The sequence below is a fragment of the Zea mays genome, chromosome 10 (assembly GCF_902167145.1).
Source record: "Zea mays cultivar B73 chromosome 10, Zm-B73-REFERENCE-NAM-5.0, whole genome shotgun sequence".
NCBI classification, from domain to species: Eukaryota; Viridiplantae; Streptophyta; class Magnoliopsida; order Poales; family Poaceae; genus Zea; species Zea mays.
Genome location: NC_050105.1, coordinates 20,954,274 through 20,981,166, shown reverse-complemented (window position 1 = coordinate 20,981,166; position 26,893 = coordinate 20,954,274). Strand labels below are relative to the sequence as shown.

Below are 26,893 nucleotides of genomic sequence, written 5' to 3'. Positions count from 1 at the left end.
CGACGGAGGGCAGCTGTGACTTGAGTGTTAAGAATTTGCGGTAATACTCCCGCAGAGTCTCCTTTTCCAGCTGTTTGCAAAGCGAGAGCTCGGCCAAAGCGTCGGTGTCTGGACGGTACCCTTGGAAGTTGAGAAGGAACTTGTCCCTGAGACTTCTCCACGAATCAATGGACAGCGGAGGCAATCTGGTGAACCAGGTGAGTGCTGGGCCCTCTAGGGCGATGATGAAAGACTTCGCCATTGTGGCGTCGTCCCCTCCGGTGGATGCAACGGCGACCTGATAACTCATTATGTATTGCGCCGGGTCGGTGCTGCCGTTGTACTTGGGATATGCCCCTGCTCGGAAGTTGGCTGGCCAAGGCGTCACTTGCAGGTGTGGCGCCAGGGGACTTCGCTCGTCGAGGTAGTTGACCCCTTGGAACGGCGCGCCGTGCTGGAAGGTGTAGTCACGCTGGGGGAAACGCGGGTTCTCCGGCTGTGCTCGGTGTTGCAGGGGTGGTCCATGCTGCAGGCCAAGGTGGCCTTCGCGCGTGTCTTCCGGTTGTGCGCGCTGCTGGCTGGGTGGCTCTTGCTGCAGGCCAAGGTGGCCTTCGCGCTGCATCAGCGCGATCTCGCGCTCGAGGTCTTGGGCCTTCTGCTCCTCGTCGCGTATCATTTGCCGCACCTTGGCTAGTGCGGACACACGCTGGCGCTTGGCCTCCAGTATCTCTTTCTGCCTCTGGAGATTGCGGTTCTTGAGGCGCAGGGCGCGCAACTGTAGCTGTTCTTCTGTTGAGACGCCGAGGACCTCGCCGTCCTCGGTGAGATCCGCGCCTTCCAGTGGGGCGAAGCCTGGGGGCGGCTGCGATTGTCCTTCGGGCCTGCAGGTGCGGAAGGTGTCGTCTTCGCAGGTGCGGGGAACATTGTCTTCAGTGGGCTCTTGGTGGGTGGATTGGGTGAGGACGAGGGTCTTGCCCTTTCTTGCGGCAAGCAGTGCTGCCTTCGCAGCCTCGTCAGCCTTCGGGTTAGCTCTCTTGGGTGCCATCGCGGGTGGTTTTGTCGTAGCACGAACGGTGGGCGCCAAATGTTGGAACTTGCTCTCAACCGCAAGGAGGCCAACAAGGGTGAACAGTGGTGACAACAGGGTTACGTGCTAGGAGGCAATAGCTCTGTCAATCTAGCCTCTCACGGGCACTGTGCGGGGGTATTTATAGGTATCTGAGTGTCCAGCGCCTTGTGTTAAGGACGCATGTGCCCTCAGACACCTAGTTTATCCCCAGAATATTCCCATAAAGCAGGGTTACAAGCTGTAATTACAAGAATGCCTTTACAAATTAGGCCCGTAACACAAAGGCGGCCACGCAGGGCCCGTTACAATGGGCCAGATCACACGTGGGCCTCAAAGCTGGACGAGGCCGCGCTGCGGGATGACGTCGCCGCAGGCCATTCGTCTGGTGCCGAATGGAGCGAAGGGTGTCCCTGCCCGTTTTGTCTTTGTCAGACCAGCGACTGCAGCGAAGGCCTCGAGCGAAGGGTGGCGTCTTTGCCTTCGCCCCAACAACGGCGAAGCGGACGCTCAGCAAGGCGGGAGGGTAAGAAGGGGATGACGGACTTTCGTGTAGTGTGTCTAAGTCGAGCCATCTACAAAAGACATCGCAAGCAAAAGGGTGAGAACAGAATTAATATGACCAGCAAATAATGAATCATAAGTAAATGAAGGATTAGAATAAAACACAATTTTCAGCAAGGTATATTATATAGTAGAACATAGGTTTGGTCGGTATGACCAACTTTTGAAGGGATATCAAAGTCAAGGCAGGGACAGAGATCTATAGTCCTTAGAACGACCATTCTACTCTAGGTTAGCGGTCCTACAGTCAGCACGGCTTTGATACCACTTATGTCACACCCGGTTTTAGAAGGCAAACCGAATGCGAACCATGTACGTGCTAGGATCAGTTATTCACGTACACAGCAGTTACATAACATGGACATCATCACACAGTGCTCAAAATAGTATTAAAAGGGAAATAGTAGTCGATTACATCATACGTCTGAGACGTCTACATAGTCCTTACAATAAATCAAAGTGCGGAAAAGAAACGTAGATAATCGCGGCCTTCATAGGCAGCCGACTGGGGGTTACCGCTAACCCACGCCTAGAACTCGTCGTAGTCTTGGAACTCCTGGAAGTCTCCTTCCAGAGCTTCATCTTCTCCAGAGCAGTGGTTGCAATGCTGACAACCTGGGGATGGGGGGGGGGGGGGGTTTGGTGTGTAGAGCAAGGGTGAGTACACATCAACATACTCAGCAAGTATCCTGTTTGGCTGTAGTGGACTAGCTTTATGTGGGGGATAAGTCAAGCAGTTGCTTTTAGTTGGTCAGATTATTATTTACTAATAGAAAGCCAAGTTTTAGCATTAACCCAAGTTATTAGCCCGATGTACCCTTTCCAAACGGAAAGAATACCACTTACCAGCACCATAGTCATAACCGAAACCATCGATCTCATAGCCACCTGTACCAAAGTATCTCTGATCAAGTACCACTAATCACTGGAGCTCCCTTGGCCGCTCATAACCGCGAGCACGGCTGATATATCAGTTTTCAAACACTCTGCAGAGGTTGTGCACTTTACCCACAAGCCGTGATTCCCTTTCTGCCCGGAGATCATGACTCTCCATTGATCACTACCAAGGTGACCCAGCAGGGCATCACTACGTAGCCTTTACAAAGATTCCCTGGGGCTGTAGCCACCCGTTAGGTTTCCTAAATGCACCGCACTCCTCCCCAAGGGGCGAACCCAAACTTGGCAGAGCGAGCCGCATACACCGAGCCCCATTGACGGCACGACGGCTAAGTGATCTACACCCGGATCCTCTAATTATTCAGCTAAGGGCACCCCATTCCACCCTCATGGTTGCACTGTTTTCCCGGGCGGTCATCCAAAGAACAGGTCCTTACGGAGAGGCACTCGAGAAACCGCTCGAGCCCCCTTGAAGACCACAAGTACAACATCATAATAGGAGAAGGGAAAACAGCGTATCATAGATAATCTCATCATGTTCATTGATTAGAGTTTGAGCAATAGCATAAAGCTAAACAATAATAATCCAACCCAGATAGGTAGACAAGGACATGGATAACAAAAGCTAGTCAATCCTTAGGCATAAATGTGTAAAGCGGGAGGTGAATTAAATAATGAATAGGACAGAGATAGGTCAACGGACACTTGCCTCCACCAACCGACTGCTGCTCAGGGGCTTCTCCTGCGAGTTCCTCGGGCTCTTCAACCGGATCGTTCTCTATGCGAGTGCACACATACATACATCCATCCATTGAAATTAGGAAACCAACAATACACCATACAAGAGAACAAGTAGATTAAACATGCATAGAATATCACATACAATAATGAGTTTACCATTGTTAGAAAGAAACGAGGGAAGGTTTCGCAGGGGTTAAGGCTTATGCTCGAGATGCACTACAGGTAGACGAATAACTCAACGCTACGTGCTCTAGTTCCAATTGGTTCTAACAAAAGAATTAGCTACATGCACTAATGTAAACGTGACCACTTTTAGTAGATTAACATTGAATGAGATAGATGATTAGTTATACAAATTAACTAACGTAACCAATTTCCAAATTGAGACTCCTATCTTATTAATATAAACACGTGATTAGCGCGCATAGGACACGGGGGGGGGGGGGGGGGGGGGGGTAGACGGGGGCGTCTGGGGGTAGACGGGGACACGACGGGTCGTGCCGAGGCACTGCGCACTACGCGAGCACGCGCGCGAGGCCGCACGCACACGTCACGAACTAGTCGTGCGCACGTCGGGGTCGTGCGCTAGCCGAGCTCAAGGCCACGCGCCATAGGCACGCTGGGTCGAGCTCGAGGCCGCGCCGGGGCCGTCACGACGCGAGCAAGGCACGCCGGGGCGGGCGGGCGAGCACGGCGCACGGGCGGGGGGCACGGCCGGGGCCGAGGCGGACGAGGGCGCGGGCGGCCGGGGTGGCCGGGGTCGGGGCGGGCGAGGGCGAGGCCGGGCCGGCCGGGCGCGGGGGAGGGCGTCGGAGGGAGGAGAGGAGGGAGGAGGAGGGGGGGAGCCTCACCGGAGGGGGACGGCGCGGCGGCGGCGGGGGGGAGGGGTGGCGGCGGCGCCGGGGAGGGGAGAGGCGGCGGCTGGGCCGCCAGCTGGGCCGGACGGAGGGGGGGGGGGTTGGGCCGAAAGGGGAGAGGGGGAAGAGAAAAGAAAAAAAGAAAAGGCTTTTTCTTTTCCTAATTTCTAATTTCCTCTAGATGAAAGCATTCACACACATTTTTTAATCAATCAAAAAGTATGCATGGTTCGGCATGGTGCATCACACAAAAGAAAGTATTTTAAGGTTTTGCTTTACACGAGGTCTAAAGCCAAAACCCGCTGTGACTTTGGAAAAGATCAAGGCTTAGCGAGAAGAAAAGGGAAAAAGGAAAGAGTAACGCCTGAATTTGATGAGAGAAAAGAAGAAAAAAAATTCTACCACCAAATTCAGGGCGTTACACACGCGGACTGTCCGGGTCCCAGGGCCGGACCGTCCGCCACTTTTAGTGCTCAACAGATACGTCATGAGAAAATATTAAAGTTCAACATGCCACGAAGCCGCACGTAGCGCAGTGCTCTTGGATAGTATCGTCTCGCTAGCCGAAGGAATACAAGCAGCCGAGAGAGCTTGGTGTTACAGTAGTTCTTGATGTTGTTGTTCGTTGTCCCAGAGAGAGAGCTATGATACGATGATTAACCACCTGTATACATCAGTGTATTATGCAAGAACAAATAACTCGACTAGCTAATAAACTACGATGCCATACAATAGTTTGACATAATTTCTACAAGCCTCCAAAGTTCTAACACGGTAGGCTGGTGGGATTAATAACTATTTTTGCAAGGCTTGTAAGGTATGTAAAACTTTTAAACTTTTAAAAGATGTTATAAACATAAAATGACATTTAGTATTTTTAAATTATAATGTACCTTATCATAGCGTAGCAACGCATGGATGTTCACCTAATATTATAAATGATATATATAGTTTCATTTTGCTAAAATATAGTAGCTCATTTAACCGAGATAAGATATCAGCTTAACTCTTAAATTTTTTTTAAACAAGCCTATTCAAACCGAGTCAACCTGACCCCAAAGGCCCAAACCAAATGAGCCGACGTTCGTACAACTCTACCCGTAACCTACTGCGCCAAGTGTCCATCCTTTTCCTTCCCCAGGAAAAAAGCGAACCGACCCAACTCTGAACCCTCCAAGTTTCCTCCCTCTTCACCCCAAACAACAATCACAGCCCTCTCTCCCTCTCCCCTCCTTTACGTCGCCGCCTCCGAATCCCCACCTCTTTGCTCCTCCGCCATCCTCCTCCGCGGCCGATGTGTGTGCCCCGCCGGCCCAAAACCCTAGAGGTACGTGCGCGCCCAGTTTTCCACCCCCGTCACCAGCCGCCACGCCGCCAGCGCTCCCCGACCCTAGCGGGCGGCGATCGGACCTTACGGTCTAGGGTTTTCGCGGGATTTTTAGTGCAGATTCTTATCATGTTTTCGCTGATGGGTTTTGGTGGTTGTTTTTTTTGTAGGTTACGAGCAGGTAAGGGTTTCGATCGGAGATGGCGGCTGCGGCTGCGGCGATGGCCGCACATAGAGCCAGCTTCCCGCTGCGCCTGCAGCAGATCCTTGCTGGCAGCCGCGCCGTCTCACCTGCGATCAAGATCGAGTCTGAGCCGGTGAGTCCCCTGTTCTCTTCCCCGTCCCCCGCATCCTTGCTGCTTTGCTTGCCGTCCTTCGTTCCAGGGTTATGATCGGGATGGACGTGTGTGTATGCGACTTGCCTTTCCTGGTTCTGGATAAAACTTATCGTCTATTGTTATCTCATGTTAGGGTTTGGTTTCTCTGTTGTGGGCTCGCTTGTGATCTCTCTTAGGTTTGGTAGTTAGTGCTGTTTTAAGAGGTGTCATATTTGTGACTAGGTGGCGATTGTAGAATCTCTATTGCTGTAGGCCCTGTTTGGAGCAACTTTTCTGTAGAGTTTTCCTGGCTGTCTAGAGAATTGGCTTGGATCTAAGTTTTTGGCAACACTGGTTCTCCTGAAGAAATTGTTTGTCATGAGTGTGTAATGACATGAATGTGCTTAGTGCTGATGATGGCTTGTTTGTTTGATAAATAAGCGCCTAAACCATTTATTGACTTATTGTTCTTTTTTTCTACATTCGGACCAATAATCCTGTAAGTTTTTCAAGTAAAAATGATACAATTTTGCATACCAATACTGTGACATGAATTAATTTGGAATTGTCACTCACGCGATATTATTACATACCAAATCTAATCTCAACAAGCTCACAAGAAAATTCATATTTAAAGGGATAAAAACTCGATTAAGCCGTCAAATAACCATGTTTGTCGATACTTAAAACAAGTCGGTAGCACCTAAAAACATAAAAAATTCAGATGTCTCTTATGCAAGATGTTAGAGCTGGAATAGATCATACTGTTTCTTACTCATCCCACCACTTGTAGGATCTCTCTTGAGGGCAAAGGCATTCAAATTATTTCTCTTGCATGTTCCATAGTTAATTAGTTATTGTTTATGCATGCATTGAATTTGGCCTCCAGGTTGAGAACCCAACTGTATTTAGACATCTCCCAATTCCAATATTACAGGCAACTTCTAGGCAAATCTATACAAAAATATTGTCTTAGCCTGCATCCCACATTGCTTTGTTGTTTTTCATCTGCAATTTTATACCGCAACAAATTATTTTATGTCTTTCTGATATCAGTAGCACACAGTAGATGAATAGGAGAAACATATGCGTATGGATACTCCAGTGTGTAAGCTTATTATCAAACCACAAATCAAATAATGCACAGATCCAATCATTAGATGGTTCATCAAGCATCACACGCATCCATGATTACAGAAGGCACTATGCGCTTTCTAGATGGTGACCCTGTCTATGTCCTAGAGCTTAGAGGAACCTAGGTGTTTTCTAAGCGTTTTATACCCATGCATATTTACCTCTAAAAATCTGAAATAAAAGAAGAAACATGAGATCAGTGGACAAGAGTTGTGTAGAAAGGCCCATGAAAACAGGCCCAGGCTCAAGTTTGAAGAGCAAACATTATCCCTGACCTTCCCTACGATCTTATCAATTTGCGCTGGCTGCACAAATCATGACTCACAACTGACTGCGCCGTCTACCGCCCCCGTTCGCATCTCTTTCACCCGCCGTTGCCAGTCCCTGCTTCCGTGCTGCCCGCTACCCTCATCCCTGCCCCCTCTATGCTGCTCCTGTCCCTGCTTCGTGCCATTGCTCACCCCCAGTTCCTACCTCCGTCGTGCCTGATGTCCCAGCTCCTTTGCTGCTGTTTGACCTCCCTGCCTCCTCTGCCACCGTGAAGTGCTTACCTGGGTGGATCTGTACGTAGTTGCCACCGAGGACGGCATGTCTGGCCGCTGGCACAGGTGCTGTCTAGAGTATTGCTTACTTGCCCTAGGCTCCACATTACCCATCGACCTGTTCAAAAGCGTGCGTAGGCGAGCGGGAAATAACGCCTTTTGGAACACTGCCAGCATCCTTTTTCAAAGGAGAACGACACCTATGTGAGAGGATGTTCAATGGAGACGTGAAAACAGCAAAAAGATATACCTCAAACGCTGAACGGGATGCGGCAAAGTCACGGTTGTAGGTGTCGCTGTCCGATCTCACTTGTTGATGGCTGGACGGAGTTGCTGGATCTGGAGGTTCAAGATAGGCAGCCACTAGTCACCAGTGAGGGGTCTGTTGCAGATGGAAATGGTGCTGGCATTTCCTTACCGGTGGAAATGGTGAATCTTAAGCTGGGTGCAACAACATAGGTCACGCTGTGGCTGGCGATGTGGGGCAACTCGGCTGTGTGAATGCTAATGGAATTGCCAGGGAGATGTACACCTGTGAGCGGCCGACCGTGAGCAATTGGAGTGAATGGTAGGGGAAAGGTGTGGTAAGCCTTCTATGTGATGGCTATGATGGAAATTCTATCAAGTTGAGACACAATATTGGAACATGAAACTTCACAATTGGTGGGATTTTCCCCAACACTCGCAACCAGCGGCTTCCGCTCATGTGCAAAAAGGTGTTGGGGGAAGAATCATGGACGGGAGAAACATGCTGTTTGGGGTTTTTAGCTTCCTGATTTATTTGCCTGTCTATCTGTCTATGACCTTCAGTTGCTGCTTTTCTAGGTTTAAGGAGTTTTTGTTTCCTTTCTCACTTTATGTTATGGGGATGTTCTTCGGGCATTTAGCATTTTATAGGTTTTAGTCAATTATTTATCCAACCCAATAATTTGAGTCATAGCAGATGCTGTACCGTGGAATATTATGGTTGAGGGCTTTTTGAACTTGCTGGATGCCAGTAGCTCTGATAAATTTGTGGAGCAATTGTAAAACATATCACAATTTGATTTTTACTCTCGGTTTGTTTGCTCTATAACACTAAAAAAACTTGGCCGGGGAGGGAAATACCGCCCTCTCGGTATTATATTAAGAAGAGACCGAAACATAGCCCCGGTCGAGAAAATCCCCGATCCCTGGCCCCCATCACTAGCGGGCCGTCACCGCCCACTCTATAACGACCCAGCCGAAGGGTAGTCAGGTAGACAGAGGGTGGCGCTCAGGACGTAACCCGGGAGCGGACGGGGCACAACGAGGGGATTTTTTTAATCAAGCCAGAAATTCGCCCCCGAGGGGAATCGAACCCAGAACCTGGAGGTGCTACTCGGAAGCCTTAACCATTTCGCTAGAGGCCCTTTCGCTGCTCTATAACACTGTCACATCTACTTATCTACTTCCGGTTTCTTGGCGACAATGATCAGTTTGTTGCCACATGTTCCCTTCAAGGTGATTTGTGGTCAATGTGGTTAATGTATGCGATTTGGATACCTATTCTGAAACATGACCATGCATAGTTGCGAGACACTGGATAGCATATTATTGTTGGTAGTAAACCTGATTTATAACTGTTGTTGACATAACTTGCTTTTTAGTGCAAATTCTACTCTTACCAATTATTTGGGGAGTGTTCCTCTTTTGGTTCCACATTTGTCATCGATGGTGCACATGTGAAAACAACTCTTTGCTGATGAATTATTCTGCATGTGTTTGCATTGCAGCCTGCAAACATCAAAGCATTTATTGATCGAGTAGTCAATATTCCACTACATGACATTGCCATACCGCTATCAGGCTTCTGTTGGGAGTTCAATAAGGTGAACTTTTCAAAAGGACATCTCATCTTATGTTTTTCACTTGCTTACCTCGTGTTAGTAGTTTACTTTACATACTTGGAAACAGGGAAATTTCCACCATTGGAGGCCTTTATTTATTCATTTTGACACCTATTTCAAGACATACATTTCTTCTCGGAAGGATCTTCTTTTATCTGATGATATGACCGAGGCTGACCCTATGCCAAAGAATGCCATCTTGAAAATCTTAAGAGTTATGCAGATTATTTTGGAGAACTGCCAGAATAGAAGTTCTTTTACTGGTCTTGCGGTGAGCTTTTGTTCGTGCTGTCACCTCTTTCTGTTCTTTATAATATGTGCTTTATAACCACCCATGCTTTTTTGTTCACTCTGTGTTAATTCTTTGCCATTTCTTTGTCAGCATCTTAAGCTTCTCCTGGCATCGTCAGACCCTGAGATAGTTGTAGCAGCTTTGGAAACTCTTGTTGCCTTGGTCAAAATAAATCCTTCAAAGTTGCATATGAATGGAAAGCTAATTAGCTGCGGACCTATAAACACCCATCTTCTATCATTGGCCCAAGGATGGGGCAGCAAGGAGGAAGGTCTTGGCATATATTCTTGTGTTGTGGCAAATGAAGGAAACCATCAGGGGGGTTTGTCCTTGTTCCCTGTAGACTTGGAGAACAAATATGGTGGCACACAACATCGTCTTGGTTCAACTCTTCATTTTGAGTATAATTTGGGTCCTGCACAGTATCCTGGCCAAACTAGTGACAAGGGCAAGTCATCTAATTTGTGTGTGATACATATTCCAGACATGCATCTTCAGAAAGAGGATGACTTGAGCATACTGAAGCAATGTGTAGACAAGTTCAATGTGCCCCCAGAGCACAGGTTTGCATTGCTTACAAGGATAAGATATGCCCGTGCTTTCAACTCTGCACGGACTTGTAGGATCTATAGCCGCATAAGTCTTCTTTCGTTCATTGTTCTTGTGCAATCGAGTGATGCTCATGATGAACTCACATATTTCTTTACAAATGAACCAGAGTACATAAACGAGTTAATCAGGCTTGTTCGGTCAGAGGATTCTGTTCCTGGGTCCATTCGTGCTCTGGCTATGCTAGCACTGGGAGCACAGCTGGCAGCATATGCATCATCTCATGAGCGTGCTAGGATATTGAGTGGCTCAAGTATTATCTCTGCTGGTGGCAATCGTATGGTCTTGCTCAGTGTCCTGCAGAAAGCAATATCCTCACTCAATAGCCTGAATGATACCTCATCTCCTCTAATTGTTGATGCCCTTCTTCAGTTTTTTCTGCTCCATGTACTGTCTTCATCAAGTTCAGGGACTACGGTTAGAGGCTCAGGGATGGTTCCTCCTCTCTTGCCCTTGCTGCGAGATAATGATCCTTCTCATATGCATCTTGTCTGCTTGGCAGTGAAGACTCTCCAAAAGCTTATGGAGTACAGCAGCCCTGCTGTTTCTCTGTTTAAAGACTTGGGTGGTGTAGAGCTTTTGTCTCAGAGGTTACATGTAGAAGTTCAGCGTGTTATTGGTACTGCTGATGGACATAATTCAATGGTTACTGATGCAGTGAAATCAGATGATAACCACATGTACTCTCAGAAGCGATTGATTAAAGCTTTGCTCAAGGCTTTGGGGTCTGCTACTTATTCCCCTGGGAATCCTGCTCGTTCTCAAAGCTCCCAAGATAACTCATTGCCTGTCTCACTTTCCCTTATATTTCAGAATGTAGATAAGTTTGGGGGTGACATTTATTTTTCAGCAGTTACTGTTATGAGCGAAATAATCCATAAAGATCCTACATGCTTTATTACTTTGAAGGAACTCGGTGTTCCAGATGCTTTTATCTCATCAGTGACTGCTGGGGTAATACCATCTTGTAAAGCCCTTATCTGTGTTCCTAATGGCCTGGGTGCAATATGCCTCAATAATCAAGGACTTGAGGCTGTCAGGGAAACTTCAGCACTGCGATTTCTTGTAGATACCTTCACTAGCAGGAAATACTTGATACCAATGAATGAGGGTGTGGTCCTTCTAGCTAATGCAGTGGAAGAGCTTCTTCGTCATGTGCAATCCCTGAGAAGTATTGGTGTTGACATCATTATTGAAATAATCAATAAACTAAGTTCGTCTCAGGAATATAAAAACAATGAAACAGCCACCTTGCAAGAAAAAACAGATATGGAAACTGATGTTGAAGGGCGTGATTTGGTAAGTGCTATGGACTCAAGCGTGGATGGAAGTAATGATGAACAGTTTTCTCATCTGAGCATTTTCCATGTGATGGTATTGGTGCACCGGACAATGGAAAACTCGGAAACCTGCCGGTTATTTGTAGAAAAGGGAGGGCTACATGCTCTTTTGACACTCTTGTTGAGGCCTAGCATCACACAGTCATCTGGAGGGATGCCTATTGCTTTGCATAGCACGATGGTGTTCAAGGGTTTTACTCAGCATCACTCTACTCCACTTGCACGTGCATTTTGCTCATCTTTAAAGGAGCATTTGAAGAGTGCATTGAAGGAACTTGATAAAGTTTCCAACTCATTTGATATGACCAAGATTGAAAAAGGAGCGATCCCATCTTTGTTTGTTGTTGAATTTTTGCTATTCCTAGCTGCCTCAAAAGATAATCGTTGGATGAATGCTTTGCTCTCAGAATTTGGCGATGCCAGCAGGGAGGTCCTGGAAGATGTTGGGCAAGTTCACCGGGAAGTGCTTTGGAAAATTTCGCTTTTTGAAAAAAACAAGATTGTCGCTGAAACCAGTTCATCTTCTTCCACATCTGAAGCTCAGCAGCCTGACATGTCTGCCAGCGACATTGGTGATAGCAGATACACTTCTTTCAGGCAATATCTTGATCCAATTTTAAGGCGAAGGGGTTCTGGGTGGAACATAGAGTCTCAAGTGTCTGACCTCATTAATATGTATCGAGACATTGGCCGTGCAGCTAGTGACTCGCAGAGGGTTGGTTCTGATAGATATTCTAGTCTAGGTTTGCCCTCAAGTTCCCAGGACCAGTTTTCCAGTTCATCTGATGCAAATGCCAGCACAAGGTCAGAAGAGGACAAGAAAAAATCTGAGCATTCCTCCTGCTTTGACATGATGAGATCTCTCTCCTACCATATCAACCATCTTTTTTTGGAGCTTGGTAAAGCAATGCTTTTTGCATCTCGTCGGGAGAATAGTCCTGTAAACCTATCCCCAGCCGTTATATCTGTTGCTAACAATATTGCTTCTATTGTGTTGGAGCACCTCAACTTTGAAGGTCATTCGGTAAGTTTTGAGAGGGACATGACTGTTACCACAAAATGCAGATATCTTGGAAAGGTGGTTGAATTTGTTGATGGGATGTTATTAGACCGGCCAGAATCATGTAATTCGATTATGGTGAATTCATTTTATTGCCGTGGTGTCATTCAGGCCATCCTGACCACATTTCAGGCCACCAGTGAGTTGCTCTTCACAATGAGCAGGCCACCGTCTTCACCTATGGAGACGGATAGTAAAACCGGAAAGGATGGAAAGGAGATGGATTCTTCATGGATCTATGGTCCCCTCACCAGTTATGGGGCAATTATGGATCATCTTGTGACCTCATCTTTTATTCTCTCTTCATCAACTAGACAATTACTTGAGCAACCTATTTTTAATGGATCTGTAAGGTTCCCTCAAGATGCTGAGACGTTCATGAAGTTACTTCAGTCAAAGGTGTTGAAGACAGTTCTTCCCATCTGGGCCCATCCCCAGTTCCCAGAATGCAACATCGAGCTGATTAGTTCAGTCATGTCCATCATGAGGCATGTTTGCTCTGGGGTGGAAGTGAAAGACACTGTTGGCAATGGTGGTGCTCGTTTGGCTGGTCCACCTCCTGATGAGAGTGCAATTTCACTTATTGTAGAGATGGGTTTTTCTCGTGCCAGGGCTGAAGAAGCATTAAGACAAGTTGGAACAAACAGTGTTGAAATAGCAACTGATTGGTTATTCGCACACCCAGAGGAACCACAAGAGGAGGATGATGAACTTGCTCGGGCGCTTGCAATGTCTCTTGGGAATTCTGTTACCCCTGCACAAGAGGGAGATAGTAGGTCCAATGATCTTGAGCTGGAAGAAGCAACAGTTCAGCCGCCTCCTATAGATGAAATGTTACGTTCATGTCTTCAGCTACTTCAGAGAAAGGAAGCATTAGCTTTCTCTGTCAGGGATATGCTTGTTACTATCAGCTCACAGAATGATGGCCAAAACCGAGTAAAGGTGCTTACATATTTGATTGATAATCTGAAACAATGTGTGGTGGCATCTGAGCCTTCAAATGATACTGCATTGTCTGCTCTTTTACATGTTCTTGCTTTGATTCTTCATGGAGATACTGCTGCCCGTGAAGTTGCCTCAAAGGCAGGACTTGTGAAGGTTGCTTTGGATCTGCTGTGCAGCTGGGAGGTGCAAATTAGGGAAAGTAGCATGATTGAGGTTCCTAATTGGGTAATTTCCTGTTTCCTTTCTGTTGATCAGATGCTCCAGTTGGAACCAAAGTTGCCAGATGTTACAGAGCTACATGTCCTGAAAAGGGATAACTCAAATATAAAAACATCACTTGTGATTGATGACAGCAAGAGAAAAGATTCAGAATCCTTGCCAAATGTTGGGTTACTAGACATGGAGGACCAGTTTCAACTTTTGAAGATCTGTTGTAAGTGCATAGGAAAACAGTTACCTTCGGCTTCCATGCATGCTATTCTCCAGCTCTCTGCAACACTGACAAAAGTCCATGCAGCTGCTATTTGTTTCCTTGAATCTGGTGGTTTGAATGCATTACTATCACTGCCGACAAGTAGTTTGTTTTCTGGGTTCAACAATATGGCTTCTACAATAATTCGTCACATTTTGGAGGACCCTCACACCCTTCAGCAAGCAATGGAATTAGAGATACGTCACAGTCTTGTTACAGCTGCTAATCGACATGCAAATCCCAGGGTTACACCACGCAATTTTATCCAGAATTTGGCTTTTGTCGTGTATAGGGACCCAGTGATATTTATGAAAGCTGCCCAGTCTGTGTGCCAGATTGAGATGGTTGGAGATAGGCCATATGTTGTTCTGTTAAAGGATCGTGAGAAGGAAAGGATCAAGGAGAAAGATAAGGACAAGTCAGTTGATAAGGATAAAGCAACAGTCGCAGTCACTAAGGTAGTTTCTGGGGACACAGCTGCAGGATCTCCTGCAAATTCTCATGGAAAACAGTCTGATTTGAATTCAAGAAACGTGAAATCTCACCGCAAGCCACCACAAAGTTTTGTCACTGTTATAGAGCATCTCTTAGATCTGCTGATGTCCTTTGTTCCGCCACCCCGTCCAGAGGATCAAGTTGATGTCTCTGGTACTGCCTTATCTTCAGACATGGATATTGACTGCAGTTCTGCAAAAGGGAAAGGGAAAGCTGTGTCTGTCCCACCTGAAGAGAGCAAGCATGCTATCCAAGAGTCTACTGCATCCCTTGCCAAAACTGCATTTTTCCTTAAGTTGCTGACAGATGTATTGTTAACTTACGCATCATCCATTCATGTTGTTCTTCGTCATGATGCTGAGCTGAGTAACATGCACGGTCCAAATCGAACAAGTGCCAGACTAACTAGTGGTGGAATCTTTAACCATATCCTGCAGCATTTCCTTCCTCATGCTACAAGGCAAAAGAAAGAGAGAAAAAATGATGGAGATTGGATGTATAAATTGGCAACAAGGGCTAATCAGTTCTTGGTGGCTTCATCTATTCGTTCTGCAGAGGCCCGAAAAAGGATTTTCTCTGAAATCTGCAGTATATTTCTTGATTTCACTGACTCGTCTGCAGGGTACAATGCCCCAGTACCAAGGATGAATGTGTATGTCGATTTACTGAATGATATTCTGTCAGCCCGATCACCAACTGGCTCCTCGCTGTCAGCAGAATCTGCAGTTATATTTGTTGAAGCTGGTCTTGTTCATTCATTATCGACAATGCTTCAAGTTCTTGATTTGGATCACCCTGATTCTGCAAAGATTGTTACTGCTGTTGTTAAGGCCTTGGAACTCGTCAGTAAGGAACATATTCATTCAGCAGATAATGCGAAAGGAGTGAACTCGTCAAAGATTGCTTCTGACAGCAACAACGTGAATTCATCATCTAATAGATTCCAGGCTCTTGACATGACTTCTCAGCCCACAGAGATGGTTACTGATCACAGGGAAACGTTTAATGCTGTCCGAACTTCACAAATATCAGATTCAGTGGCAGATGAGATGGATCATGATCGTGATATGGATGGCGGCTTTGCTCGTGATGGTGAAGATGATTTTATGCATGAGATGGCTGAAGATGGAACTGGTGATGGATCTACAATGGAAATTAGAATTGAAATTCCACGCAATAGAGAGGATGATATGGCCCCTGCTGCTGATGACACTGATGAAGATATATCTGCCGAGGATGGTGAAGATGATGAAGACGAAGATGAGGAGAACAACAATCTGGAGGAAGATGATGCCCATCGGATGTCTCATCCTGACACAGATCAGGAAGACCGTGAAATGGATGAAGAGGAATTTGATGAGGATCTGCTAGAAGAAGACGATGAAGATGAGGATGAGGAAGGAGTCATCCTTCGCCTGGAGGAGGGGATTAATGGCATTAATGTGTTGGACCATGTTGAAGTATTTGGTGGGAGCAACAATTTGTCTGGGGATACGCTGCGTGTGATGCCTCTAGACATTTTTGGTACAAGAAGGCAAGGCCGAAGTACCTCCATATACAATCTTCTTGGTAGGGCTAGTGATCATGGTGTTCTTGATCATCCACTTCTCGAAGAGCCTTCTTCAACAACGAATTTTTCAGACCAAGGGCATCCAGGTATCCCTTACCTCCATTACAACCTATGCCCATCCCAAATTGTGTTTTTCATTTGTCAATAACCTGCTATTGTTGTTTACCTAATCCTCCTAACCTTATACTGGTAATAGTATGTTGATAGTTCCATGTTTTGCATACATGATTGATTCATATTATTATTATTATTTCTTCAGAGAATCTTGTTGAGATGGCTTTCTCTGATCGAAACCATGAAAGTAGCTCCTCTCGTTTGGATGCTATATTCCGCAGCTTGCGAAGTGGACGTAATGGACACCGCTTTAATATGTGGCTAGATGACGGTCCACAACGTAATGGATCTGCTGCCCCTGCAGTACCTGAAGGCATTGAAGAATTGCTGATCTCTCATCTGAGACGGCCCACTCCTCAACCTGATGGCCAGAGAACACCTGTTGGTGGTGCTCAAGAAAATGACCAGCCCAACCATGGATCAGATGCTGAGGCAAGGGAAGTAGCACCAGCTCAGCAAAATGAGAACAGTGAAAGTACACTGAATCCTCTAGATCTGTCAGAATGTGCTGGCCCTGCACCTCCTGATAGTGATGCACTTCAAAGAGATGTGTCCAATGCAAGTGAGCTTGCTACAGAGATGCAGTATGAACGTAGTGATGCTATAACACGTGACGTTGAAGCAGTGAGCCAAGCAAGCAGTGGCAGTGGTGCTACTTTAGGGGAGAGCCTCAGAAGTTTAGAGGTTGAAATAGGAAGTGTTGAAGGGCATGATGATGGTGACCGGCATGGAACTTCAGGCACCTCAGAACGTTTACCTTTGGGTGATATTCAAGCAGCTGCTCGATCACGGAGGCCATCTGGAAATGCTGTGCCAGTAAGCAGTAGAGATATGTCTCTGGAGAGTGTTAGTGAGGTTCCTCAAAATCCAGACCAAGAACCTGATCAGAATGCTAGTGAGGGGAATCAGGAGCCTACCAGAGCGGCAGGTGCTGACTCAATTGATCCTACATTTTTGGAGGCTCTTCCTGAGGACTTGCGAGCTGAAGTTCTTTCTTCACGTCAAAATCAAGTAACTCAGACTTCTAATGACCAACCTCAGGATGATGGTGATATTGATCCTGAATTCCTTGCTGCACTTCCCCCTGATATAAGAGAGGAGGTGCTAGCTCAGCAACGTACTCAAAGGATGCAACAACAATCACAAGAATTAGAAGGACAACCTGTTGAAATGGATGCTGTTTCAATTATTGCAACATTCCCTTCAGAAATCCGGGAAGAGGTTAGCTGTTTTCAATTCCTGTCCCATTTTCTAACTGTTTTATTATGGTCTCTTCACATATTTTATTCTAATTGCAGGTGCTTTTGACATCTCCTGACACACTACTAGCCACACTCACGCCTGCACTAGTTGCTGAGGCCAACATGTTAAGGGAGAGATTTGCTCATCGGTATCACAGTAGCTCCCTTTTTGGTATGAACTCCAGGAACAGGAGAGGTGAGTCCTCCCGACGTGACATAATGGCAGCAGGACTTGATAGAAACACAGGTGATCCCTCCAGATCAACTAGCAAGCCAATTGAGACTGAAGGTGCTCCTCTTGTCGATGAAGATGGCCTTAAAGCTCTTATTCGGTTACTTCGAGTTGTTCAGGTGATATTACTGTTTCTTCTATGCGCTTTGTTTTGTTATGGAATGGCGGGAATACTTCATGTTATTGCCTGTCCCATTATTATTTACAGCCTCTATACAAGGGTCAGCTGCAGAAGCTACTTGTGAATCTTTGTACTCATCGGGGTAGCAGACAGGCCTTGGTTCAAATTCTAGTGGACATGCTTATGCTTGATCTGCAGGGGTTTTCAAAGAAATCAATAGATGCACCTGAGCCACCATTTAGGTTGTATGGTTGCCATGCAAATATCGCATATTCACGCCCTCAATCTTCGGATGGTAATGAAGTTTTTTCATCTTTCTTTAGTTCTTTTAGCAGGTTAATTTTCTGGTCTTTTAATTTGCAATGTGTATTAATGTATGGATTCACTTTGTTGCTTTAAATAGGTCTTCCTCCATTAGTCTCACGTCGTGTGCTCGAAACGCTCACGAACTTGGCAAGAAGCCATCCAAATGTTGCTAAACTCTTGCTCTTTCTTGAATTCCCTTGCCCATCAAGATGTTTCCCCGAAGCACATGATCATAGGCATGGCAAGGCTGTTCTCCTAGATGATGGTGAAGAACAGAAAACCTTTGCACTTGTTCTTCTGTTAAATCTGTTGGATCAGCCACTTTATATGAGAAGTGTAGCTCATCTTGAACAGGTGAACTATCTTTTCTTTTAGGTATTTCATTTAACATTTTGGCTCACATTTTTCTTATCATTTTGTAACGCGTGCAGTTACTAAACCTTCTTGACGTTGTCATGCACAATGCTGAGAATGAAATTAAGCAAGCTAAGCTAGAAGCATCATCTGAGAAGCCATCTGCACCTGATAATGCAGTGCAAGATGGTAAAAATAACTCCGACATTTCTGTATCATATGGATCAGAGTTGAATCCTGAGGATGGCAGCAAAGCCCCTGCTGTTGACAACAGAAGTAACTTGCAAGCTGTTTTGCGAAGTCTTCCTCAACCAGAGCTTAGATTGCTATGTTCATTGCTTGCGCATGATGGGTATGTGCGTGGGTGATTTTCTTCAGTGATTTGTACAGTTTATTATTTTCTTGTCTGCTAATTCGTAATCTGCCTCTTGTGTACCTTTTTTTTGTTGTTTCATTCTACTTTCATAACCTTTTTGGCTGTTATAAAACCACCCTACTTTCTTTGTGGCTCAAGGAAAAAAATATGAGAACAATGCTCTGTTCTTTTGTCCTGTTCTATACTGTATCAAATTATCTTACATCATTTTTTTGTTTCCTTGTATTATTTTTTATTACCTAATATGATGATGCATGTCCCTTATGTCATTTTCAGATTGTCGGACAGCGCTTATCTCCTTGTAGGTGAAGTGTTGAAAAAGATTGTGGCTCTTGCCCCTTTCTTCTGTTGCCATTTCATAAATGAGCTTGCACGTTCAATGCAAAACTTGACACTTCGTGCAATGAAGGAGCTTCATTTGTACGAGAATTCTGAAAAGGCTCTTCTTAGCTCTTCATCAGCCAATGGTACTGCAGTTCTTAGAGTAGTGCAGGCTTTGAGCTCTCTTGTCAATACTCTTCAAGAGAGAAAGGATCCAGAACAGCCTGCTGAAAAGGACCATTCGGACGCAGTTTCCCAGATTTCTGAAATTAACACAGCATTGGATTCTCTGTGGTTGGAATTGAGCAACTGCATAAGCAAGATAGAAAGCTCTTCAGAGTATGCATCAAATCTAAGTCCTGCTTCTGCAAGTGCAGCTATGTTAACAACAGGAGTAGCACCTCCATTGCCTGCAGGAACTCAAAACTTATTACCATATATAGAATCATTTTTTGTGACATGTGAGAAGTTGCGTCCTGGGCAACCTGATGCTGTACAAGATGCTTCAACTTCTGATATGGAAGATGCTTCGACATCTAGTGGTGGGCAGAGATCATCTGCTTGTCAAGCTAGTCTTGATGAAAAGCAAAATGCTTTTGTGAAATTCTCAGAGAAGCACAGAAGATTGCTGAATGCATTCATCCGTCAAAACTCTGGATTGCTGGAAAAGTCATTCTCGCTGATGTTGAAAATTCCTCGCCTGATTGATTTTGACAATAAACGTGCATATTTTCGGTCTAAAATCAAGCATCAGTATGATCATCATCATCATAGCCCTGTTAGAATTTCTGTGCGTCGTCCATATATTCTTGAGGACTCCTACAATCAGCTTAGGATGCGATCTCCTCAGGATTTGAAGGGTAGGCTCACTGTCCAATTTCAAGGAGAAGAAGGAATTGATGCTGGTGGGCTGACAAGGGAATGGTACCAGTCGATATCACGAGTCATTGTTGACAAGAGTGCCCTTCTGTTTACGACAGTCGGGAATGATTTGACGTTTCAACCGAATCCTAATTCTGTGTATCAAACTGAGCACCTCTCATACTTCAAATTTGTTGGACGAGTGGTGAGTTCTGGTGCTCCTATTTATGTGCTTGTATTGCATAATGTGAGTACTATTCTAGTTTCTGAAATTTACATTACATTAGGTTGGCAAAGCTCTCTTCGATGGTCAGCTTTTAGATGCCCACTTCACTAGATCTTTCTACAAACACATACTTGGTGTCAAGGTTACATACCATGACATTGAAGCCATCGATCCTTCGTACTACAAAAACTTGAAATGGATGCTTGAGGTATGCTTTACTCTACTTACACAAGTTATGCGGCATGGTCCTTGTATTTTTGTCGGCAATTGATCATTCAGATGTAACCTTCTCGATGTTCTGTTTGTAGAATGACATAAGTGATGTTTTGGATCTCACCTTTAGCATGGATGCAGACGAAGAGAAACTGATATTGTACGAGAAGGCAGAGGTATTTGCTGTGCTTGTGTCACAAGAATTTGTGGTTTTGATCTTTTCTATGTTGTAAGTCCCAAGTTATCTTTGCAGGTCACTGATTGTGAGTTGATTCCTGGAGGGCGTAACATCAGGGTTACTGAGGAGAATAAGCATGAATATGTCGACCGGGTAGCAGAGCATAGATTGACCACTGCCATCAGGCCTCAGATTAATGCCTTCCTGGAAGGGTTTAATGAACTCATTCCACGGGAGCTGATATCTATCTTCAACGACAAAGAGCTTGAGCTTCTGATTAGTGGTCTTCCAGATATTGACTGTAAGTGTTGCAAATATATGGTTTAGGGCCGTTTAGTCTAGTTTTGTATCCATCTAATTGACCTGTTTTACCTATGTTGCTTTTAGTGGACGATTTGAAAACAAATACAGAATATTCTGGCTACAGCATAGCCTCTCCAGTCGTCCAGTGGTTCTGGGAAATCGTTCAGGGGTTCAGCAAGGAAGACAAAGCTCGGTTCCTCCAGTTCGTCACTGGCACTTCAAAGGTATGCAGCTGGTTCGTTCTCTGATTCCTTGCAGCACTGATTCAGTTTCTGGATTGTCACCCCAGTCTCCACTTCTAGCAAGCTTACATTTTGTTAACTGCCACATTGGAACCTATGGTGCCACACCAATGTGTTATGCTTACCATTTGAGTTTATCTGTAGGTACCGTTGGAAGGTTTTAGTGAACTTCAAGGGATCTCTGGGCCACAAAGGTTTCAGATACACAAGGCATACGGCAGCACGAACCATCTGCCTTCAGCTCATACTTGGTAACCTATCTGCTCGTTTTGCTGATTTTTTTGCAGTCATTATTATTTTGTCTAGTTTACTGACACCGGTCCATCTTTGCTGAATTTAGCTTTAACCAACTAGACTTGCCTGAGTACACGTCCAAAGAGCAGCTCCAGGAGAGGTTACTGTTGGCAATCCACGAAGCAAATGAAGGTTTCGGATTTGGCTAATCAGTCATGCTCGTTTGTCCGTGAGAGTCTGTACAGATACTGAGCATTGCAATGGGCGAGCAGCACGTGTGTGCTGATCCTTACCACATTCTGAACTCCACGTGTTTGATGGCCGGGGAGAACATAGAAGAATCTCCGTGGGAGAGGTACTGATGAGAGAGAGCGACTATTTTGTGTTCATAATATTCATTACCTTTTTTTAGCTTTTTTCGGTCGTTGCCCCGTTCGTAGTTTTTGCCTTACATTGGACTTCGCTCCGATTTTTTTTCTCTGCTTTTCCTTCATAGACTGGTGTAAGATGTAACCGAACACTATGTCAAATGCAAATCATCTTAGGGCCCCTTCGATTATTACTGAATGGAGGCATGGAATAATTTCTAGCCGTACTGTTTCTCTACTATATTAAAGCATCAGTTTTAGTTACACGATTGTCCTGCATCTATAAAAAAACTAAAATTATACATAATTAGCTCTTCCTATTCATTTTAAACTAAAAGTTAATCATAAAAAACATTTGAACCGTGAATTATTACCATCGATACCTCGTTCCGTCGTCGTTCTCACTTTTTACAATCAACTTTTACAATGAACGCTTTGATAAATCCAAACATATATCCTTGATTTCTTTTTACTAATGTTATTAGAGCATCTCCAAGAGTCTTTCTAATTTAAAGAGTCATTTACATAAAAAACCAATTTATCTTTTCAATCTTCAACAACCTTTTAAAACTTGTTTGTACTTTAGAAAGCCATTCATGTTTGCTAGCAAAAAACCATGAATATAAGATAACTATATTTGATAGCTATTTAGATAAGATGTTGGATGATATTTTTTTAAAAACTATATTTATATATAGATTAGGAAGAATATAAATAGTCTTTTAGAGTTGCTCTTATGACAGACCGGTCTTTTGCATTACAAAGAGACAAATTGAGTTTACGTCATAGAAAAACAGTTCTTTCGGACAAGTTTAGAAATCTAAATTATCCTCAAAATTAGAGGGGATTAAAATAAACTAATTTTCTTCTCAATACATTTCAATCTTGAAGGAAATTGAAGTTTCTAAACTAGTCCTAAAGGTATACGTGTCAGTATGACCCCTATAGTACCCTGTTCTAATAAACATGTGTATATTCTTGTTTTTTTCACCATCTTAATATTGTTTTCGAAAGATGGATAGTACCATTGATGAAATAGTTAAAATCTGAACAATATCAATTTTATGATATGAAGTATAAATTCCATGCGCCTTTTGGAACTACTAGTAATAGGATATCCTTTTCTTTCTTAGAGTTAGCTATAAAACCTTTATTACCAATTTTATTGTTTGGCCGCTCGAGCCTTTTTCGTGCCGTGATGCATACTCACTGTGTTCTTTTTTATTTGTCACCGTTTAGTTTAAAAATAAACTAACATACGACAAATATTAGACCCTGTTCTTTTTTATTTGTCACCGTTTAATTTAAAAATGAACTAACGAACGATAAATATTAGAGAACAAATGTAGTATGATATTGTATTCATCTTTTTTGAACTCATAATAACCGATGAAACTTGTTTGATCATTCGGCCCTCATCCGACGACCTTAATACGTCAACCGCACCACCGACGCGCCGTCTACTATTGTCCCATGATGGTTGATCGTGCATATGACCGTATAAAATACTACTCTCTCCGTTCTTTTTTATTTATCGCGTTTTAGTTCAAAAATGAACCAGCGAGCGACAAATAGTCGAGAACGGAGGTAGTATTTTTTTATAGACTATATTGTTATAGAGTGAAGTTTGAATAGAAGATAAAAATGAGTAAGCTGCTAGAGAGCCTAAGCTAGTTAAACGTCAGGTCAGGTCAAAGTAGGGTCATGAGTTGTTTGATATGGTTTATGCTTGACCCGTGTGTAGTGTCAGGTTGAGCCGTGTTGACACATGCCTTTCTGTTGGATGCATTAGGTCGGGTTTTTAGCTTTGAGTCGTGTTTTTCAGGTTAGGTTGGGTTTTAGATCAGAAATCATGGCCGCAGGTCAAAAACTATGACATGTGTCTACCTGTTGCGTTGGTCTGATCTGATTGGATTAGAATTTTTTTAGATGGACCAAGTCATATTAGGGCCCGTTTGGAAGAACACTGATAGTTTCTATCCCAAATTTCTAGAAACTTCTAGAAACTGGTTTATGAAAAAAAGTTAGGTGGGATGTTTGAAACCTAGTTTCTATTTTTTCGATACAAATTACTAGCATACCCTTACTCTATTTTTAAAAGTAATAACAATAGGTGTAAATTCCATGAAATCAACAAGGGTATGATGTAATTAAAAAACAAAAGTTGGTTTTAGTTAGGGAAAGTAGCTTCTTGGTTTTTAAGAAACCGGGAATCAAGTTTCTATAAACTGGGGCATAAACTGGTATGTTTGGAACTAGACCTGATCATGGGTCACCTGACCCGACTTGACCTCGCTCGAGGAAACCTGACTGACCAATGCGACGAACGAGTACGAGTCATAGTTTTTGACCTACAACAATCCACAGGTCGAGTATGGGCTGTAATTTTTGACCCAAAACCCGACCTAAAGCCAAAAAACCTGACCTAACCTGAAAAACATGATCTGACACGTTTAATCGGAAGGCATGGGCCAACCTGACACTATGCATGGATTGGACGTGGGACGTGCCAAATAACCCCTGACCCGACAAGACGTTTGAACATGTCTATTTGGAACCACCCTAGTTTCTATAATCCAGTTTCTTAAAAACTAGGTGCTCTTAGGGTGTGTTTGGTTGGGGAGTCAACTAGAATAGAGTAGCCCTATTCCAGTTTCTGAGAATGGAGCCATTCTATTCTGTGTTTGACAGGAATTGGGAGGGATATTGACTTACTAGGAATTTAAACCCATCCAATCTCCTTCAATCCACGTGGATTAGGATCGAAATGAACATGCCCTTAGTCCGATCAGTTGGCCCATACTCAGGTCTATGTCTGCCCTCCTCTCCTTGCTAGCCAAAAGAAACTCGTGCACGCTGGTCAGTACTAGTGTATGGCGCATGCCCATGCGCACATGCTGAGCAGTAGCGTTGACCATTTTTATGAGCAATTGGAACACAGAGCACATAAAGACATAAGTACAACCTATGGAAGGCCAAACTTAACCAAATTGCAATGCTTACAGTTGTAAACTGAGATGGCGATCTAACATGACTATACATATTGAATAGAATGTCAGTAGCGTACATAAAAAGTTAATCGGAGTAAGTTCGTAGGGGTCACATAAACATATATGGAGCTAAAAAGTTTTTAGCAGTTTGATTATATGTACACAAAAGCATTCTTGCTCCAAAAGTGACAATGCCGTTCATAGGTACACAAAAACAACTGCCTGTACATAAACAAGAGGGTAATATCAGTTGTGGTTAAAGCGTTTGTTAGCTACTCTATTGTTGTGCAATGGTTATAAAGGAGAGAAAAAACAATATGCAAACTATACTGGTAACAAGCTTTGTAATAATGAAGGAGAATAGATGTCGCCGTACCTTCATGAAAACAACAACGATCTACCGATCATGGTTTCTAGGGTCTGTAGAACTTGACTAAAGTTTGTGAAGGTGGTTAGTCTTGATTCTATATGTGCTTTGTGACATAGAGTGAATTATGATTCATAGGCATTTAAAAGAAGAGAAAGCTATTCACTATTTGGGTCCCTTTTTTCTTAGTACATACTTTTTAGGTGGCGATGGTAGGCCATCCTTATTAAGCTGATCTGCATGCGGCTCATCATCCCGTCATTAAGTGGATAACAATTGTCAAATCATATTGCTACTTTAAATTAGAAGTTCAGTAAATCAGTAGTTATGTCCTCTCCCCTTTCTATTGCAGTTAGAAAACATGTATCAGTGTTTTAAAGTAGAAGTTCAGTAGTTGTTTGCTCTCTCTTTTTGTTGGTTTTAACAAACGCGTATCAAGGGAGAATGGATTCTAATATTTGCTACTGTTGTATTAAGAGGAGATGACTATGTATTAAGGGTAGAACGTTAGGAAAACACATAAATATGGAAGTAAGGTTGGATAAGTACTTGTCTTTGACCCTTTTTCGAATTTAGAATCATACATGTGACAGAGAGGTTGAAAAACTTAATTCTCAGTCGATTGCAATGGAGAAAATGCTAATGTAAGTGAAAAACCATTTTTGGAAATAATTTTAGAAATTTACCTTTATTGTACATGCCACTTAAAATCTTTGATGTATATGAGGTAACTATATAGAAGCTTAGCTCTTAGGAGGAGATTGAAGAGGAGAATCGACTTTTTTACCTTTATCAGTGAGAGTTTTCTGCAATTGTTAAATTGGAATGAGTGAGTTGTACATAAATACATTTAAGAGTTTACTAAATCGCATGATGTTAGTTGCAATATGAGAAATATGCACTAAGATATGAGACATTCAGTTTTAGTTTTGGTCATGCAGTAACTAATAGTGTAATAAGTTGGACAGTCATGTGCCATATAAACACAAAAAACTATTTCGTAAGTTAATAAACATAAACATAGAATCAAGATTGAGATACATACTTGTCTTCTAGCTTTTTTCTTCGGATTTATCCGCATAAACAATAGAATAATAAAACGCTCATGTGAGGGAAGCATTAGTTTGCAATCGATTGCATTTAACTAAATGGGACGAACATTAGAGTAATAAAATGTTTATGTGGTGACAAGAAAGGGTAGAACATTAGGAAAAAACATAAATGTGAAAGTAAGATTGGGATACATACTTGTCTTTGAGCCTTTTTTCGAATTTAGACGCATACATGTGACAGAGAGGTTAGAAAACTTAGGCGGTGTTTGGTTTCTAGGGACTAATTTTTAGTTCCTTCATTTTATTTTATTTTAGTTCCTAAATTGTCAAATACGGAAATTGAAACTCTATTTTAGTTTCCGTATTTGACATAGGGACTAAAATAAAATAAAATGGAGAGACTAAATATTAGTCCCTAGAAACTAAACACCCCCTTAAAGTTCTCGATCCATTGCAGTGGAAAAATGCTAATGTATGTGGCAAACCCTTTTAAAAAACAATTTTAGAAATTTACCTTTTTTGTACAGGCCAGTAATTCTTCAAAGCTTAGCAAAGGTTCTGAAGATGTCTTCTAATTACTTCTTCAAATAGTCTAAAATAGCTATCGGCAATTAGCTATTATGCTAGAAAAATGCATGGCATTAAAAAGTGCAGAACATAAAGTACAATGCGCAGGCAAAGCATGCAATAGTTAACTATATATAAGAATATATATACAT

At 43.5% G+C, this 26,893-nt stretch overlaps 1 protein-coding gene across 2 annotated transcripts; it reads left to right on the top strand.

Moving 5' to 3' along the window:
• Window positions 1–5,155: 5,155 nt before the first annotated feature.
• LOC100384278 (E3 ubiquitin-protein ligase UPL1) lies at window positions 5,156–21,992 on the top strand. Of its 2 annotated transcripts, none has more exons than XM_020545199.2 (17): window positions 5,156–5,431; window positions 5,602–5,748; window positions 9,179–9,274; window positions 9,360–9,563; window positions 9,675–16,161; window positions 16,335–17,410; window positions 17,488–17,781; window positions 17,871–18,078; window positions 18,187–18,443; window positions 18,521–18,795; window positions 19,096–20,206; window positions 20,289–20,435; window positions 20,536–20,616; window positions 20,694–20,919; window positions 21,006–21,145; window positions 21,308–21,414; window positions 21,504–21,992. In XM_020545199.2, the coding sequence occupies exons 2-17, from the start codon at window positions 5,632–5,634 to the stop codon at window positions 21,604–21,606; spliced, it is 10,929 nt and encodes a 3,642-aa protein (XP_020400788.1). In that variant the 5' UTR covers window positions 5,156–5,431; window positions 5,602–5,631; the 3' UTR covers window positions 21,607–21,992. The 2 variants fall into 2 exon arrangements, with proteins under 2 accessions (XP_020400788.1, XP_008662247.1); XM_008664025.4 differs by having other exon boundaries at window positions 9,336–9,563.
• The last annotated feature ends 4,901 nt before the right edge of the window (window positions 21,993–26,893 follow it).

Excerpts from the sequence above, each read along its gene's own strand:
- LOC100384278 (XM_008664025.4), top strand. The coding sequence starts at position 5,632 with ATGGCGGCTGCGGCTGCGGCGATGGCCGCACATAGAGCCAGCTTCCCG. Across the intron at positions 5,749-9,178 it reads TCAAGATCGAGTCTGAGCCG|CCTGCAAACATCAAAGCATT; the intron begins GTGAGTCCCCTG and ends TTTGCATTGCAG. Across the intron at positions 20,207-20,288 it reads TCAAATTTGTTGGACGAGTG|GTTGGCAAAGCTCTCTTCGA; the intron begins GTGAGTTCTGGT and ends ACATTACATTAG.